This window comes from Solanum stenotomum, chromosome 3 (assembly GCF_019186545.1).
Source record: "Solanum stenotomum isolate F172 chromosome 3, ASM1918654v1, whole genome shotgun sequence".
Lineage (NCBI taxonomy): Eukaryota > Viridiplantae > Streptophyta > Magnoliopsida > Solanales > Solanaceae > Solanum > Solanum stenotomum.
Window position 1 is genome coordinate 68,437,434 of NC_064284.1, and position 19,801 is coordinate 68,457,234.

General features: G+C 34.3%; 3 protein-coding genes across 5 annotated transcripts; 2 read left to right on the forward strand and 1 right to left on the reverse strand.

Moving 5' to 3' along the window:
• Positions 1–515: 515 nt before the first annotated feature.
• Positions 516–4,903, reverse strand: LOC125859252 (uncharacterized). Of its 3 annotated transcripts, none has more exons than XM_049538950.1 (2): positions 2,406–4,902; positions 516–1,037 (listed from the first exon to the last, which is right to left on the reverse strand). In XM_049538950.1, exons 1-2 carry the CDS (start codon positions 4,621–4,623, stop codon positions 1,024–1,026), a joined length of 2,232 nt encoding a protein of 743 aa, XP_049394907.1. In that variant the 5' UTR covers positions 4,624–4,902; the 3' UTR covers positions 516–1,023. The 3 variants fall into 3 exon arrangements, with proteins under 3 accessions (XP_049394907.1, XP_049394905.1, XP_049394906.1); XM_049538948.1 differs by lacking the exon at positions 516–1,037 and adding an exon at positions 1,842–1,965 and having other exon boundaries at positions 2,406–4,903; XM_049538949.1 differs by lacking the exon at positions 516–1,037 and having other exon boundaries at positions 1,949–4,901.
• Positions 4,904–13,894: 8,991 nt separating this feature from the next.
• On the forward strand, positions 13,895–14,827 carry LOC125859246 (uncharacterized). Its single transcript, XM_049538942.1, has one exon. It carries the CDS (start codon positions 13,895–13,897, stop codon positions 14,825–14,827), a length of 933 nt encoding a protein of 310 aa, XP_049394899.1.
• A 3,177-nt stretch (positions 14,828–18,004) lies between these two features.
• Positions 18,005–18,469, forward strand: LOC125859247 (secreted RxLR effector protein 161-like). The gene has a single exon (XM_049538943.1). The coding sequence runs from the start codon at positions 18,005–18,007 to the stop codon at positions 18,467–18,469; it is 465 nt and encodes a 154-aa protein (XP_049394900.1).
• Positions 18,470–19,801: the final 1,332 nt, after the last annotated feature.

Consider the following 19,801-nt stretch of genomic DNA (forward strand, 5'->3'; position numbering starts at 1 on the left):
CGAAAATAAAAGCAGCAAAACTTTAACACAATAATGAGAATTGCATACCAAATAAATCATACAACCCATATGCAGCAGTGCCCTACCTTCTGTATGTTTCATCTCACCACTTTTTCACCATCTCCTGTACTATTGCACACTAAGATGTTAAAGAATAATCATAAACATGTCCCGTAGATTGGAAATTTTACCTGTAGGGTACTATGTCATGTTAAGATTGTCAAGAATTCAGCCACAAGAAAAGGAATCAAATGATGGTTAATGTATCCAATTTCAGCGTAATTATATATTAACAATCATTTCATAGAGGTTTCCAAGACCAGAATTCGTTAAGTCAGCTATGGAACAAGTACATCAGCATGCAAGTCATAAATTGTAGGTATTCCTTAGAAATCTATAAGCAACTAAGTTATAACAGTTCCCAGTTTAAGACGAATACTTGAACCAAAACTTAGTGAAGTCCTATTATCTGCAGTGTATTTATGAACGGTGCACGTGAATGATAACATGAAAAAAAAAAAAAAACACAGCATGCCTCCATACATACCAAATTATATTAGTAGTTAATGTTATAGGCAGCAAAGTAGAGCCAAAAGTCGGTTGAAATTCGTTGAAAAATCTTTTCAGCTATAATATGCAATCCATAGTGCCAACAGCCCCCTTGCTTACAGTTTGCTCAAAGTAGCTTTTCCCCATCAGGTGAAATAACCAAGCACTAAGAAAAAACTTTAACTTTCAAATTCAGAATATGGAGTGAAATTTTCAACAAAGTACCACCTTGTATGAGAGTAAGATAGATGGTCATGATGCTTAAAGAAATAGTTAACCTAAAGCTTTTTAAACAGTCTTGGCTGATAGGAATAAAATAAACAATTAAATACATAGAAAATAGAAAGAAACAAAGAACTTTCCCTCTAACCTTCATCTTGATGCAACGTCTGTGGGGCTCTTAAAGCAGATGCTCTGGAGTCATTCTTCTGGCTACAAGGATCTGCTTCCAGACTGTTCTTAGGTTGACTGATCTCATAAAAGCGTATCTGATTTTTCATGCAACAATCAATGAAGAGAAACTTGACTAGAGAAAAGAAGCACGACAAATTCAGACAACTATTCTAGACATGTCTTCCAACATTTAAAAATAATTCTAATGGGAAATTATTACTTCATATCACTAACATCTTCCAGTAGCTTCCCCTTTCCACTTGGGCGAATTTTATATTTACAATAGCAAGTGTTAAAGCCACCCAATATAAGCATAAAAACTAGCACAAGTTGATGTATTGATAGCCATGAATAGCTCAAAACACAACGAATGTTCTTTGTTCTTGCCCCCTATTTCCCAAGTGACATATCGAAGTTTTGATAATTCGCATCGCTGACTTAATGAGATATCAACTTCATGTTGCATTTGATCAAATGATAAGATCACTATCAGCATGAATATCAACTTCTTTTGGATAACAGATGAAGATTCAAAAGCAAAGTTGAAATTAAGAAAGTACGTGGCAAGAGCAAGGAGTATAACAGCTGAATCCACAAGTTCTCGTATAGATTAATCAAAACACACAGTTCGGGATAAGCTTTAGCATTTTGTGCAACTAAAACTGAGAAAGCATTGCATGGCTATAAGTTCTCTCGACTATATGAATGAACCTGGTTCAATATTAGAAATATTGACATGTCGTGGGCTAAGGTCAATAAATAAACTGACAGCCGACAAAAATGACAATATTAGTTAGTCTCTGCCTTTGTTTTTTCCTGTAACATTTTTATTGACTAAAAGCAGGCAAGGTAAGTCAATTCACAGATAAGAGTTAGAAAGTAAAGTGGAACATAAATATGGTGAAATTTTGGTCTAGTTATAAATAAAGTACAAGCCTTTTTGTACTTTTTTGTTAAGCTCCTAAATCTTTTTGCTGACACTGCCGTTCAAACAAGTTAGGCACTTAAAACTCCCCTCATTATCTGCAAATGGAATGAGCATCAAGATGCAGCTTTAGAACATAAATTAGGACACCCTTGATTCAACTCATTGCCAAAGTACTTGATATTAGACAAAAACTATGCAAGATATTACAAAAAGTCCCATTCTATCCCAGTAAGATATTGTGATTACGAACAAGCATGAGCATATTTCTTCAGAACCAAGTACCTCTAGCTTCACATATAACAGGTCATTATATCATCAATAGGCAATTGATAAAATAACAATGCTCAATTTCCTCATATTGTCTACAAACAATATCTCCAAAGCCGTCTATTAGAAGTAACAAATCAAGGAAAGTGAAATTAAAAGAATTTATACACCCTAAATATCAATATTCTACAAGAGTTGAGAGATATGAAGAAAATAAATTAAACTGAGGGTGCATCTACAAAGACTTCATTGAACATGTCATCCTCACCATTTGCTGTAGTAAGCATCTCAGCATCCTTCTCCTCATCACTGGAAAAATCCCGTTTCTCAAGTTTTGCGTGAGCTGCAATGAAGATCATCCTTTGCGCTCTATCCATGCCAACCCTCGATTGCCCTTGCAGCGAAACCCATCTCATAAAGGACCAATTACATTTGAATCCACATGAGGTTGCCTGAAGGAAGAGAAGCCTAACAGCAACCTTCCCCAGCGACTTGAACTCTTTCAGGCAAGTTTCCCATACAAGCCTGCTACTCTGAGGATTTGCAATTTTCATTCTTCCTGTTACAGGATCTCGCTGCTTTACTTGAACAGCCTGAGCATACAGTGGGTCGAGCCCTTCTGATCTCCATTTCATAAGCTCCATTAGTGCAGTGGGAGCTTCCTCCCGTGGTACTAGCCGTGTTATTAGCTTGTCTATGTCCTTCTCTTGATCATGTGTCAGACGTTTAAATGGTGGAAGATACTTCCCACTTGCATCCCTCACTAAGTATAATGGATCAAGTACAAATGCAGCTGACCATGCAGGGTGATAGTTTTTCTTGAACCGTGTATCGATTATCTTCTCAATAGGTCCCTCAGCAATGCTAAATTTGGCACACCAGTCCTTTACTTTAGCTCTCAACTCCTCCCAAAGAAGAAGACACTGACCAACTAAGGGTCTCTCGACCTCAATATCATCAGTCATCTCCTTGATCAACTTCACTAGTGAATGAACAGCCTCCACGTCGTTCCAAAACCCAACATCCTGTATCATTTCAGCAACTTCTTTAGCAACAGGATCCTCTATGCATGAGACCTTATAGGAATCATCCAGCACTATTAACTGCAGTATTCGAGCATAACTTAGTATATCCTCCAACATTGCAATAACAGGACCATAGTTCTTAGAGAGATTGCAGTCAGCTGAAGGAACTCTAATCAACCCTGCAAGCTCAACACCGTGCGACCTGAATTTCCTAAAATGATTTCTGATTTGGGACTTGCTATTGAAAAGATTTGCAATTTTTAAGCAATTATCAGTGACAATTTTAAAAAGTGGAAGCTCTCTACCAAAGTCCTTCAACAAACTAATAAATCCATGAAGTTGGCATGAAAGATTAACCATCCAATGATTTTGTAACTCCAAATTCCTCAATGCCTTACCTTTATACTTGTCTCCAACTATTCCTACACATCTTTGAACAACATTACCACACAACCCTTTAATAGTTTCACGTAAAACTTCCTCTGCATACTCTGATGGCACCAAACCGCCCTTATACACTGCCTTATGAAATACATTAGTACCATTAGGAAGATTTATGATAAATTTAATCACAGTATCTTCCCCATACTTACAAATATCCCTCCCCCATCCATCTGAAGAAACTTGAAAAAATGCTGCATCGCGAATCCTGGCTTCGGACTCCACTCTTGCTTCTTCAAACTTAGAATCAAGTTTTTCTCCTACAAAATCCTTTCTTGACACCTCAGGCAAGCCTACTTGGTTAAGGAAAGCCTTGAATTTGGGATGCTCGAGACTCGAAAGTGTCACTGTCCCACAAGACTCATAAAACCAATCAGCCAACAAATTGAAAGCTGAATCAACCTGGTCCTTACACAAAGCTGGACCAGGTGAACTTTTCAAACTTTTAAGCCTCTTTACACTATCTTCCAACATCGCTAAAGCATCCAAATCCTCTTTCCCACCCGACAACATCAAATGTTGTTGATTAAGACCCGTATGGGTAACAATTGCTTGAGCTGTTTGGAGTGGTGAATAGCCCATTTCACCGCAGAATCGCGGCGAAGTGTTGACCACTCCAAATTGTTGCGAATTAGAAGAAGTACCAGTAAGTGGTGAACTTCGCTTGCGATGATTATTCTGCGAAGTAGGTGAAGCTAAAGGGGGTAATTGTGAAATGGGCCTCAAAACTGAGCCAAAATTGGGACAAGTACCTCTTTTAAGATGCTCTGTAGCAGTCCGAGATGGATTTGAAGCCGAAAACGCAGCATCACACAAAGTGCACTTGAGTTTCACTGCTTTAGGGAGATTCGTTTCCGGGTTTTGAATCAAAATAGGCTCGAGATGAGCCCAGTACCAAGCTCCTTTCCCTTTGATAGCTTTTGTACGGACCGCAACTAACCCTTCATATCTCTTGCTCAATGATTTCTCCGCCATATCTTCGCTCGAAGTCAACAATGAGTTAACATTGACGTCAGCCATTTCAACAGAAACAAAATAAATTAAAAAGAGCTTTTTTTAGGATATTGAGTTTGTTTATCAATTCCCGACTATCATCATTATTGTGTGTGAAGAATTTCGATGAAAACAAAGTGGTGTTTCCATACCGGAATCCGGCGATCCAACCGGCGAATGAAGAAAAAAAAACTGAGAGATAAAACTGCAGACTTTGTGTTTGAGAAAATGCTTAACTGAATCTGCAGGAGAATTGGTGAAAGGAGCAAGAATGGTAGTATTGGTTAGGAAAAGAAAGTGACTTCATTGGAGTCTTATTATGCTACTTTTGTCGCTCACAACTGAGAAGACAACCTGCGCAGAGAGGGGGGTGGGGTGGGGTGTGTGTGCGTGTTAAACCTGGTACCACGTGCTCTTAAAAGCGCGTGTCCAAAAATCTACCTAAATGCTCTTTTATAGATTTCATCAAGAGTGATAAGTATTTTTTCATTTTCAGCGACATATTTTGTATTCGAGTGCTGCTATTATCTTTGTTAGCTTTTTTTAAGCATGAAATCATCTTTATTTTTGGATTTAATCGATTTTCAATACGAATTTGGAGAGGAATTAAAATAAAAATTGTCAACATAGAGGAGTAGAGTGGGGTCGAAAAAATGTTTGAGCCAATGGAAATTGACTCCTCCATTTATGGTCAACACTGGAGACTGATACACACTGCTTAGGCTGACATCAAAGTAGACCAATTTTATATTTATGTAGAAATTGAAATTCACCAATGACAGCTTGGGTATTTACTGTATTTCTATTTTTATTTTTTTCATTCAATTATGATTAGGGTCAGAATAGTGTATAAAAGATTGTGTTTTGGGGGAAAATCTTGTAATTTGGACTTGGTGATGATATGGTTGATTTTGATTATGTAATACTAATTTGGATTATACAACCAAATTTTCCTAATATTTTTGTACTTTTTTATGTGCAAAATGAACTTGTATTGTGGTATTCATCTCAAGTGAATAGGGTCTAGGTGTCTATTTCAAAGAGCAGATGCAGATGTATTTGTTGATGGTACGGATTTAGAAAATGTCAGTAAATTTTACTTCAAATTAGTACATATTAATATTTAGAATTTTTTTAAAAAATATATATATACAAATCATAAATATAGGACCTAATAGCTCTAAAGGAATAATATATAAGAGAAAAATTTACATAAATTCAACTAGTTTAGAAGCTAATTACTTAGATACACTTTGTTTATAATATCACGTATCTTATTAGATTTTGCTGCATCCAAATACGTCTAGATATATGTATCTCGGGATACATGAAGTCAAAATTAGGTGTAATTTCTTCTAGATACATTATATCTTATATCTAAGTGAATTCGCATCTCTCCCTATTTTAAAAGCAAATATACATGTATATTAATGTATTTTTCTCAATATATGATAGAAAACTCTTAATTAATGGTAAGATACGTAATATTTTGAATTTAATAATAATAATATAATAATAATAATTGATAGTAAAGTATGCCTAATTACATAGTTTCCAATTTAGAAAAAGAAATTCTGCAAATTTAAAATGTGATACATGGACCATTTGCTTTTGTTACCAAGTGAGTGGTGTGTTTGGTAGAAAGGAAAAGATTTTCCTAATTTGTTAATATTAATCAAATTTATTTTGAAAGATCTTTTTTAAGAAAATAAATTTCTTAAAAATGAAAAATGAAAAATGATTTACCTAACGAAAGCAGAAAAAACAAGTTATTACTAGCTAGTAACATTCTATCTTGCTTGTGTCCTCTTTATCCTCCAACACACCTCATTGTTACCCATACCCCCAATAGCCCTCTTCTCCACCATCCCACACCATTACCTCCCCACCTCCACCTCTCGAAATATCTATCTAAATTATATACATATATTTTTAGAATAATTTTATTTGTTTACATGTCGAACACAAAAAAAATGAATAAACTTCTAGAGTTTGCTGCTCTTTCAAGCTAGAGAATGATTTATACTGCTTTTTTTAGAATAATTTTATTTGTTTACATGTCGAACACAAAAAAATGAATAAACTTCTAGAGTTTGCTGCTCTTTCAAGCTAGAGAATGATTTATACTGCTTACTCTTATTTGATGTGTCCTAGCGCAAGTTAAAATTGTGTGTTTAGACGTGGAATTTATTTTTGAAAAAGTTAAAAAAAATTGGGTAAAAGTTACTATTATTTTACTTGAAATATTCCTAAAATCATTTTCAAAAAACTTTGATTTATTTATTTGACAACAGTTACATTATTAGTACCATTACAAGATATTTTACGATTATGTAACCACCTTGTGGGCATTGCTAACGAAATCATAATTTAGGCATAATTAGTGGGCTAATAAGTACTCATCCTATATACTAAACTACACGAGGACATGGCAATTTTATATATCATAATATAAATCATTATAATGGCACAAACTTATTTTGTTTTGGAAAGAATGTACGTATTATGACCTATTAAACAATTAAGAAATGGATAGTTAAATCATAAATCTTTAGCATTTGGTGAAGTGCTTAATGATTATTAATATATCAAGCACGACTACTTGGCTATATCTTTGTTACCCCGTAATCAGTTCCATAAAAGGAGCAAAAAAGTGAGCATTTGTATGATTAATAGTCACTTGTAATATTATGGTGGTTATAAAACACTTGAATGGTTTAGTTGGATTAAACAAGAAGCAATGTATCATTTAAATACATGTGCAAATATACCATAAGTCATTAATCCTTCTTTTAAGTTTTATTTATTCAATTCTTTCTCCAACTAATGGCAAATTATTAAGGTTTTTGTAAGTGTTGAATTTATTGTAAATTTAAAATTATGAATTCAGACCTGATACTATTTATTGTAATTTTAGTTATGCCCCACATAAAAAATGTTCGGGTTTAGATATATGAACTTTGTAGGCAACTCTACCCGAGAGAACATCAAATAAATGATGAAAGGAAACTTGCCTAAACTATAGATGATTCGACTAACTGACTCTAGTTAATCTGATTCAAACTAAAGACTTAGACAAACAAACGATCTAGATAGAGTAGATTTACAATATAAGAACACAAGACACAAAATTCAAAATATAACTGAAAACATTGCAACACTCGATTAAGTCCCTTGTTGAGTATGAGCAATGCTCTTATTTTAAATGACTTTTGCCTTGTATTGCAAAAACTAGGTTTTGATCTTGCAGATGTTCCTTTTATAAGAGAGATCAAAACATAGGACGCATGTCATTAGCCGAGGTTGGTTTATCTCAGAAGTGCCCACCAACCACTGGAGAAAGTATAGTTCTACAGTAGTATGCAATTGACTATTTGTAGGTCAAAAACTTTGCAGACCAGGTCCTTTCTACGATAGTTTAATTTGTTAAATCATCAAAATTAAAAAATACAACAAACTTAAACTTCTACAAAGAAAAAGTTGGTCCAGTGACGATACTTGGAGGGGTCGTATCCTTGTCTTCGACATTAGGTTTTGTGTGTTACCCATGGGGCATGGCCACACGAACACCAACTAGCTACAGGGCATTGGTTGTTAGTGCTAATAATGGTGTGAGTTGGGGAATGACCTAATAAGGGGTATTATTGGTGTTTGTTTGCGGCTGGGCGTTGACAAGGGTTATCAATGGGACAACATAAGCATGGACACACTTGTCACTTGGTTTGGCCAAGACCACTGGGTCGTTCATGGCGCTAGGCATTGTGAGGATTTACTAGACGCCATGGGGAACAACCAAGGGGTCACGGGGCATGGCTAGAAAGCCGCCCATGACAATATAGATCTGATCCATATACGATTTACTACATACAATTACAAATATGTTTTTACTTTATGTGAAATTTTTGAAATTGAAGATGATGTTATGTTTGGTTATAATTTTCACAAATAATATTTGGTTGTTTGAACGTACTACTTTTCCTTTTGAAAAAAAACATGATATATAATTCAAATGAGATCATTGTTATAAAAAAAAAAAATCTAGATTAAAATTTGAAGGATTAAAAAACATAGTAAAAATGGAAAAAAAATCAAGAACAAGAATATTGATGTTTAATGTAACACCCCGTATCCTAAACAGACCAAACCAGCAGAATTTTTAGAAGTTGCAGGTGAAACCCACGGTTGCCGCCCATGGACCGTAGAGTGACCTATGATTCGTCCTAGTGGTCCGTGGTTCACCACCTGCAACCCCCTCCCAGAAAAGGTCCAGAAATTATTCTAAGACACGACCCACGATCGGACCCACGGATCGTAGGTCAGACCACGAATCGTAGTCCAGGTCCATGGATCGAGGCCCCATAACTTAGTCCCAGAACCCCATCGACTGTTGACCAACACAGACCATTGGTCCATCCACAATCCGTCGGTCAGTTCCGTCGATGGCCTTGACAACTTTTAAGTCAGGGGTCATTTGGTTTTTTCCCTATGCGTTGGTCCCCTAAACTACGTCGTTTCACCCCTAAACTACGTGATTTTGGTCAGTTCTAGCATGGTAAACTAATTAGAACTTACCCTAATCAATTATTCACCAAAATCTAGCGAAACTTAGAGCAAATTAGAGGAGAAAGTCGAGTAGCCCTAGTTCAAGAACGCAACAAGTTTTTATCAGTTCCAACCCCGAGATTGAAAGATTTCTCTGTGGAATTCGTCACCAGGTATGTGATTCACTAGTGGGTTCCTTTTACCCATTAGGTCCCTAGAGTTCAATCAGAATCTTGATTCACTTAATATTATCTAGACCTAAGGTTTCTTGAATGTTAGAAATTGTTAGGTTTTAGTTGTTAGAATGATCCAAATCAAATTATCATATTATTGCTTAGTTTCTTGTACAATATTTAGAACCCTAGCTATGTAGTTCTTTTAGTTCATGAATTACACATGCTAGGTAAATTATTTTAGATATACATGCTTCAGTTTACGAATGTCATATTATCAGTTATAATTGTTTCATTCTCAGAGTTTGCATGTCAGTAATTGAATTATCCAGCATTTCACATTTCAGTCATATTATTACTTATATACACTCTAATTTTGAGTGGCTTAATACCCAGTGGAGTAGGGTTCATCGTACCCAAATAGTCTCAGAACTACGTGCCCCCGTAAGTTTATAAGTCCCCTCTATGGGCATTACATTTTAGTGATCATGCCAGTCATGCATCTATACCTCTGGCAGGGTATATTGGGTCCTCTCGATGGGGCTTATACATCAGACTCAACATTTAGCTCATGTGGTTTTATGTCGATTAGTAGTAGCTCACTTACAATCAGATTCTATTGCATTGACCATGTTATCAGTTACAGTCAGATTTCAGTCTCAGCATGTTATAAACTTGGTCATTGCATTCAGTCAGTTTATGTTCAGTATTCTCAGTTTAGTATCATGTTTATCTCATATCATTGCTCAGTTATATGTTTGTTCAGTTATGTTTATTGGTCAGCTTTACTCTATCATGCATGCTCAGTACTTTTCAAGTACTGACGCATACTCTGAGCTACATCTTCTTGCGATGTAGGTTCAGGTCCTCAGTTTCAGATCACGCATAGATCGGTTCTCGATCTCCAGTTAAGCAGCATCAGTGGTGAGTCCTCATTCTTCGAGGACTATTGACATGCTTATATTTTCCATTTTAGTCTTTAGTTTTAGTTTTTGCTAGATATTAGCTGGGGCATGTCCCAGCACTTCTAGTCAGTTAAAGACTTATTTCAGACATAGTTAGTTTCAGCTTTAGTATTTGAGTTTGAATTTTCAGTTGTTGTTAAACTCTCAGTTTTTATATATTCAGATAGTATATGGATATTCCCCCTCATTTCATTTTACTTGATGATTTATCTTCCGCGCAGTATTTCTTTACTTCAGTTTATTAAGTATGCTTATGATATGCTAGTAGGGTTAGTTTGGGGTCGCTCGTGATCCTAGGTCCCGTGTCCGCGTTTTGGGGGTAGCTTTGGGGGGTGACATTTAACTCGTTATTAATTTAACGAAAAAGGGTCAAAATTACCCTCAAACTATTCGAAAAGCTCATATATACCCTTTAATTATGTTTGAGATCAAAACTACTCTTCATGTTTATGTTTTGGACCACAAATACCATTAAAATGTTATCTTTGCCATAAGAGCTGACATGGCAGTCCACTCAGGCAGTCCAACATAACAAAAATACCTTCATCTCAATAATGTTGTTCTTCCTTGTTCATTCCTATCACAAAAAGAAAATCAAATATAATTCTTCCATTGTTCTTGTTTGAGTTGTTGTTCGGACTTTGGAACTCCAATTTCAAAGTGTGTTGAAGTTTGTTTGAGGTTGTGATTGTGTGTTGAAGGATTGATTCATTGCTTGGGTTTTGAGGTCACATATTCACAAAATCAATATATAGATTTTCAAGCTTTTAAGAACTCTTTCATATATTTTTTATATTTTTTTGGGATTTCAACTAAAATCTTCAAACTAAGAAATTAATTGTTAAATGTCAATTTCCAGCTTCAATTGCAATATCCAAACAATTTTTAGTAACATTCAATTAAATCTCTTCAATTTTTTGCACTTCAAAAACCCAACAAAAGCTAGAAATTTCTCACCAACAAGCTTTCAAATGAGTAGCTATTTTCGAGTATCAACACAAAAAGAATGACTTCAAGAGTTTTTCAATATATTTCAGCCTTGAGAATTAAATTTTAAGCCTCGGATTCGATGACATCAAAACCCAAACAATGAACTCGATCATTCAACACACAACTAATATCTCAAATGAACTTCAGCGCACTTCGAAATTGGAATTTCAAAGTCCAAACAATAACTCAAACAAGAACAATGAAAGAACTATTTTTTGATATTTTTTTAAAAATAAATTGTGATAGAGATGAACAAGGAAAAACAACATAACTGAGAGGAAGTGGTTTTTGCCATGTTGGACTGCCTAGGTGGACTGTCATGTTAGCACATATGACAAAGATAACATTTCAAGGGTATTTGTGGTCTAAAACATAGACAACAAAGGTAGTTTTGATCTCAAACATAAATAAAAGATATATATGAGTTATTTCGAATAGTTCAAGGGGAATTTTAATGGAAAAGGGTCAAAAATACCCTTTAACTATCCAAAATAGTTCATATTTACCCTTAAACTATATTTTGGCTCAAAATTACCCTTCCCGTCAAACTATTGAGTCAAAAGTGCCCTTCTTATTAACGAAAGTTGTTAAATGTCATGTGGATGCCACATTGCACACCAATAGGGTTCCACTGCCACATAGACTAAATCCCTAAATATTAATTACTCTTTTTCCCCCTCATTTTATTATTTCAAAAACGATTGCACCCCTTCTCCCTCATTTCGCGGCTAGGGTTTCACAGTTTTCTTCGTGGCTGGGTTTCAAAGTGGATATTCGTGATTGTAGGTTAGTAAATCTTTTTTCCTTTTTTTATTATGTTTACGATTTCAAAGCATGATAGTTAGGGTTTCACATCTTTTCCCTCATTTCGCAGCTAGGGTTTCATAGCTTTCGTCTTTCTTCGTGGATGGGTTTCAAAGTGGATATTAGTGGTTGTAGGTTAAAAATCTTTTTTCTTATTTTATTATGTTTATGATTTCAAAGCATGATAGTTAGGACTTCACAACTTTCCCCTCATTTTGTGGCTAGGGTTTCATAGGAAAATAATGAAATGAGGGAGGAAAAAGAGTAATTAGGATTTAGGGATTTAGTCTATGTGGCAGTGGAACCCTATTGACATGCATTGTGGCATCCACATGACATTTAACAACTTCCGTTAATAAAAAAAGGTACTTTTTGACCCAATAGTTTGACGGAAAGGATAGTTTTGAGTCGAAATATAGTTTAAGGATATTTTTGACCCTTTTCCATAATTTTAATCCTTTTCCGTTAATTTAAATACAAGTTGTCAGGTCCTATATTGTCACAAGAAAGAGAAGTCATAAGAAAAAGTTGAAATTATGTAAGTGTAAATAGTAAAATTTTATATTCTTAGGTACATTCTATATTCAGTTTGTCACACCAAAAAATTTAACATGCAACTTGAAATTTAACATGAGTTGTCTCAACTGAATCAACATTTAACGTTTGTACGGGCGTTATCTGAAACTTATGAGCGATAAAATTAACTCTATTTTATGGGGCCTGCTCTATAACTAAGCATTTAATGCCCATTCTTTTACGGGATTTATAAATGATTCGTTCAATTATAATTATCCATTGTATTATTTTAGGATGTTCAATAATAATATTTGTCCACTTTATAAAATTAATTGATAATTTTACATTTAGTTCATAATTTACTCTTATCATTAATTATACAGTCATTTTCCTATTACATTTTTCAAAACATTGTATTTATTATATTCAAATGGTGATATAGTAAAATAACCTTTCTATTAATAGTTTATTGAGAAGTGTGTAAAATCAATAGTGGACAAGTATTATTGGACATAAGAGTATTATTTCCAACCATAATAAATTTATTAGTTCTTATAAAGTGAAATAAAATCAATTTAAATTGGGTAATGGACAAAAATATTTGATAATTTCATATTTTAAATAAGAGGATCAGAATAATCTTTTGTCTGAACTTATCTAATATTAGGTTCAATTAAGTATTTTTTTTTAAAAAAATAGATATATGTTAAATGTGTGCGATAAAATAGAGTATCCCAATTTTTTACTAAAAGAAACATAATGAAGAATGTGAATATTGAGTAGAAATTTCACTGGACACCTTATTTGGTTATCTCCATTTAATATGTACTTCTTTTAAAAAATATGTTTATGTTGTAAAACTAAATGGATGCCATGTGGGCCATCCTTTAAGTGTCATCACTTGCTATACTAAAATGATGCCATGTGGGGCCACCCATTTTTGAGGTGTTATTACTTGGCCAAGTGGATAACTTCCTAATGGTCAAGTGTTACTTTGTATGTTACTAATTGGCTATATATTGCCATTACTTTCATTCACTAAAGGATGAGATAAGAAAAGTTTGGAATATATTATGCTCTTCCTTTGTTTGTTCTTCTTATTATTTTAGTTTATTAATATTAGTTTGTTAGCTAGTTATTTTATAACACGTTATTAGCACGAGACTCTGTCAACTTGAGCTACTTTAAATAGGTAAAAAGCGTAAGAATTTTATTCTTCTAAAAAAATGTCTAATGTTTCTAAACTTGAATATATCGGGGAAATGATACTCATCATGGATACTAGACACTGAAATCCACCTGGATGCGATGGGTCTGGTAGACACCATCAAAGATAATAACCAGGCATCCAATCAAGAACGTGCAAAAGCTATGATATTTCTCCGTCACCATCTTGATGAGGGGTTGAAAATGCAATACCTCACCATTAAAAATCCCCTAATACTGTGGAATAATTTGAAAGATAGATATGACCACCTGAAGTTGGTCATTCTTCCACAGGCGCGTCATGATTGGTTTAATCTGAGGTTACTAGATTTTAAAAGTATAACTGAATATAATTCTTCCATGTATAGAATTATATCACAGTTAAATTTATGCGGAGAAGAGGTCACTGAACATGATAAGCTTGAGAAAACATACTCCACATTTCCTGCCTCGAGTATGCTCTTGCAGCAGCAATATCGAGAAATGGATTTTAAAAAATATTCTGAATTACTTTCACATGTTCTTATTGTTGTACGACATAACGACCTATTGATAAAAAATCATGAAAGTCGGCCTGTTGGTTCTATGCCACTCCCTGAAGTGAACAGACAAATTATCACCAACGAGAAAGAGGTCGTGACTCCTATCGTGGTCGTGGCCATGGTCATGATGGTCGTCTTGCACCAAAAAACTGACCAACAATATAAAAGGAAGGGTGAGAGACAAGAAGTGATACAAAAGAAAAATTCAAAAAGTGTATGTCACAGATGTGGAAGAATGTTGCGTACCTGTCGATCATCTAAGCGTCTGGTTCAGCTCTATCAGGCATCCTTGAAAAAGGGTGATAATAATCTAGAAGCAAACTTTGTCTCTGAAGATAATGTTGAGCTCATACATAAGATGAATAATAATGCAGAAGCAAACTTCATCTCTGAAGATAATGCTGAGCCTATGCATTTAGATGTAGCTGCTTTCTTTGTATTCCCTGAAGGAAAAATGATTAGTGAGATTAGTGACGATCCCATGATAATCTAGATAATTTTCTTTTCTGTTTGTCTGTATTAGTTGGTATGTTTGTGTTTTTCTAATCCTTGTAAATATAATAGCCATTTTAATAGTACTATTTTACTTTGTTTATATATGTTTTTGAAGAAAATATGGATATGCCCCAAACTTTGTTTGGATCAATGATCAATCATGAAGATATTTATGTAATTGATAGTGGAACAACACACGCCATATTCAAAGATAAGAAATACTTCTCTTACTTGCTTAGAAGAAAAGCAAATGTTACTACAATTTCTGGTAATTCGAACTTAATAGAAGGCTCCGGAAGAGCTACTATATTTCTGCCTAAGGGGACAAAACTTGTTATAGAAGATGCATTGTTCTCTTCTAAATCCTCAAGAAACATGTTAAGTTTTAAAGATATTCGCCGAAACGGATATCATGTTGAGACAATAAATGAAATGAATGTTGAATACCTTGGTATTGCCAAGATTGTCTCATACCAGAAATATGTGTTGGAGAAATTATCAATTTTATCTTCTGGCTTATATTATGCAAAAATAAGTACAGTTGAAGCACATTCTATCGTAAACCAGAAGTTTACTGACTTAAAAACTTTTGTGTTTTGGCATGATCGAATAGGTCATCCTGGATCAATAATGATGAGATGAATAATTGAAAACTCAAATGGACATCCATTAAAGAACCTGAAGATTCTTACGAGTGATGAATTTTCATGTGCTGCTCATTGTCAGAGAAAATTGATTACTAGGCCATCACCAATGAAGGTTAACATTGAATCCCCTCAATTTTTAGAGTGTATACATGGGGATATTTGTGGACCTATTCACCCTCTAGTGGGTTGTTTAGATATTTTATGGTCCTAATAGATGCATCTTCAAGATGGTCTCTTGTGTGCCTCTTATCGTATCGCAACCTGGCGTTTGCAAAATTATTGGCACAAATAATAAGATTAAGGGCGCAATTCCTAGATTATCCTATTAAGGCTATTTGTCTTGATAATGCTGGAGAATTTACATCCCAAGCTTTTGATGATTATTGCTTATCAATTGGGATAAGAATTGAACATCCTGTTGCTCATGTTCATACTCAAAATGGCCTGGCAGAGTCATTTATTAAGCGCCTACTATTGATAGCAAGACCTCTACTTATGAAAACTAAATTACCTACTACTGTTTGGGGCCATGCTATCATACATGCAACATCACTTGCTCGTCTCAGACCGACTCATTATAATAAGGACAAATTACAGAAATCACATACTTTTAAGGTAAAATTACAATTTATCCCTTAAAAGTTTATAATTACAGAAATCCCTCAAACGGATACAATAATATAAACGCTGATACATTAATCTGATGTGCGAGATACATTAATCGTTAAGTAAGATACATTACATTTTATACATGATACACTAATATGATGCACAAGATACACTAATTTGATGCGCGAGATATACTAATCTGATGCACAAAAATGAGGAATTTTGGAGATTTGTAAAACTTATAAGGGATAATGATAATAACTAAACTATCATGTGGGATTTCTGTAATTTTTCCTTATAATAAATACTCTCCGTCACAATTAATATTTGGTCATGAACCAAATATTGCTCATCTACGAATTTTTGGATGTGTTGTATATGTGCCAGTAGCACCACCTCAACGCACTAAGATGGGCCCCCACAGAAAGTTAGGCATATATGTTGAGTTTGATTCACCCTCCATGATTCGTTACCTAGAGCAATTGACGGTAGATTTATTTATTGCAAGATTTGCAGATTGTTGATTTGATGAAACATTTTTTTTGCAATTAAGGGGAGAGAAAAAGGAACTTGAAAGTAAAATTACATAGAAAGTTTCATCATTATCTCATTTTGATCCACGTTCCCCTATGTGTGAACAGGAGGTCCAGAACATCATCCATTTGCAAAACATAGCAAACCAAATACCAGACGCATTTACTGATTTGAAAAGGATAACAAAGTCACATACTCCTGCAATAAATGTGCCTATCCGGATTGACGTCCCAAAAGGACCATCTACAAGTGTCATGACTTATGAATCACAAACACGCTTGAAGCGTGGCAGACCAATGGGTTCAAAGGATAAAACTCCTAGAAAAAGAAGTACGAAAAATGACATTATAAAAGAATCTCACGAAGAGATTCAAGATCTGATTAATCCCGATATTCTTGAAGAGATCAGTGAACCCGAGACTCAAGTGAATGAAGAACTTTCAATAAGTTCTACGGGTGATGGGATAAATTTAGATCGATCGAAAATCATAGTTGATAATGTTTTCGCATATAATGTTGCACTTAACATTATGTAAGACAGTGAGGATCTTGAACCCTTATCTATCGAAGAATGTCGACGAAGTTGTAATTGGTCAAAATGGCAAGAGGCAATTTAATCAGAATTGAACTCACTTGCTAAACGTGAGATTTTTGGACCGGTAGTCCAAACCCCAAATGGTATAAAATTGGTTGGCTATAAATGAGTTTTTGTGCGAAAGCAAAATGAGAGAAATGAAATTGTAAGATACAAGGCACGCCTTGTTGCGCAAGGATTCTCTCAATGACCCGGTGTCGACTATGAAGAAACATATTCACTAGTTATGGATGCAATAACTTTTCGATATCTCATCTGTTTAACTGTTCATGAAAACCTTGAAATACATCTGATGGATGTGGTTACAACTTATCTTTACGGTTCACTTGATAATGAAATTTATATGAAAATTCCAGAAGGACTTAAAATGGCTGAAGCATATAGTTCAAAACCTCGGGAAATGTGTTCAATCAAATTACAAAAGTCATTATATGGCTTAAAACAATCAGGGCATATGTGGTATAATCGCCTCAGTGAGTACTTGATAAAATAAGATTATATAAATGATGTCAATTGTCCTTGTATTTTTATTAAGAAAAGAACATCATGATTTGTTATTCTTGCTGTTTATGTTGATGGCATTAATCTCATTGGAACTCCAGAAGAGGTCCAAAAGGCAATTGAATAGCTAAAGAAAGAATTTGAGATGAAAGACCTTGGAAAGATAAAACTTTGTCTTGGTCTACAAATTGAACATTTAGTAGACGGGGTCTTCATCCATCAATCTGCATATACTGAGAAAAGTTTGAAATGATTTTACATGGACAAAACACATCTATTAAGTACTCCAATGGTTGTTCGGTCACTTGAAGTGAGTGAAGATCCATTCCGACCTCAAGAAGAGAATGAGGAACCTCTTGGTCCTGAAGTACCTTATCTTAGTGCAATTAGTGCACTTATGTATCTTGCTAATGCTACGAGACCTGACATAGCATTTTCTGTTAATTTGTTAGCAAGATATAGTTATTCCCCTACACGAAGACATTGGAATGGAATTAAACATATATTGCGATATCTAAAGGGGACCAGTGATTTGGGTCTATTCTATACTAACAAAGATAGTGCAAATCTTGTTGGTCATGCAGATGCAGGTTATTTATCTGACCCACATAAAATGCGATCTCAAACAGGCTACCTGTTCACATACGGAGGTACTGCTATATCATGGCGATCTACGAAGCAGTCCATTATTGCTACTTCTTCAAATCATGCTGAGATAATAGCTATTCATGAAGCAAGTAGAGAATGTGTATGATTGAGATCAATGATACATTTCATCAAAGAAAGATGTGGTTTAAAGTGTGATGTCAAGGTACCCACAGTGCTCTTTGAAGACAATGATGCATGCATAGCTCAACTAAGAGGAGGCCTCATAAAAGGAGATAGAACGAAACATATTTCACCAAAATTATTTTTCACACATGATCTACAGAAGAACAGTGATATTAATATACAACAAATTCGTTCAAGTGATGATCCAGCAGATTTATTCACCAAATCTTTACCAACCTCAACTCTTGAGAGGATGGTGCACAAGATTGGAATGCGAATATTAAGCATCTGAATCGTGGTCTTTATCAGGGGGAGTAAAATAGGCGCTGCACTCTTTTTTTTCTTAGTCTAGGTTTTGTCCCACTGCATTTTCCTAAAAAAGTTTTTAATGAGGCAGCAATCAATGCGTATTATGAATGTCTATGTATATTTTTGTTCTTTCAACTTTTCTTTTACATGGGCATCCAAAGAGGAGTGTTGTAAAACTAAATGGATGCCATGTGGGCCACCCTTTAAGTGTCATCACTTGCTATACTAAAATGATGCCATGTGGGGCCATCCATTTTTGAGGTGTCATCACTAGGCCAAGTGAATAACTTCCTAATGGCCAAGGGTTAGTTTGTATGTTACTAATTGGCTATATTTAGCCATTACTTTCATTCACTAAAGGATGAGATAAGAAAAAGTTTGGAATATATTATGCTATCCCTTTGTTTGTTCTTCTTATTATTTTAGTTTATTAATATTAATTTATTAGCTAGATATTTTATAACAATTTAATTATTGTTAGTATTAGATAACTTTCGACAATTTCTTTTTGCCTTTTTTCTGTTCTGTGCTTGTGCTTCCCTTTCCTCCTCCTCTTCTTCCCTTTTCCTTCTAGTCGTTGTACTTTTTTTTTGAATTTATAGAAATGGATTGAAGAAATTTTAAAATATAAAAAATTGAGGTTAAATCAACTAAGTCTTGAAAATAATGACAAATTACTGTTGTTTCAAAATGAACTTAATAGATTTGTTGCTTTTTTGACAAAATTAATATTTGACGTTGGTTCTTTATGATATATGAAACTTATGTTTCAAAATTGAATTTATTTAGAATAAATTTCGATGTTAAATCATGTATTGGATTGTTAAAATTCAAAGATCAATTAATTATTTTTTTGACAGAAAAAATTCAGACACACCAAATTGAAATGTAAGCCAATTTTCACATGCACTTCAGAAAATCAACTTGTAGTTAGTTACAAACTTCAGAAAATAATGTTTTTAGATAGCCATAATCAGATAAATTTCATTAAAAAAATATATTTAAA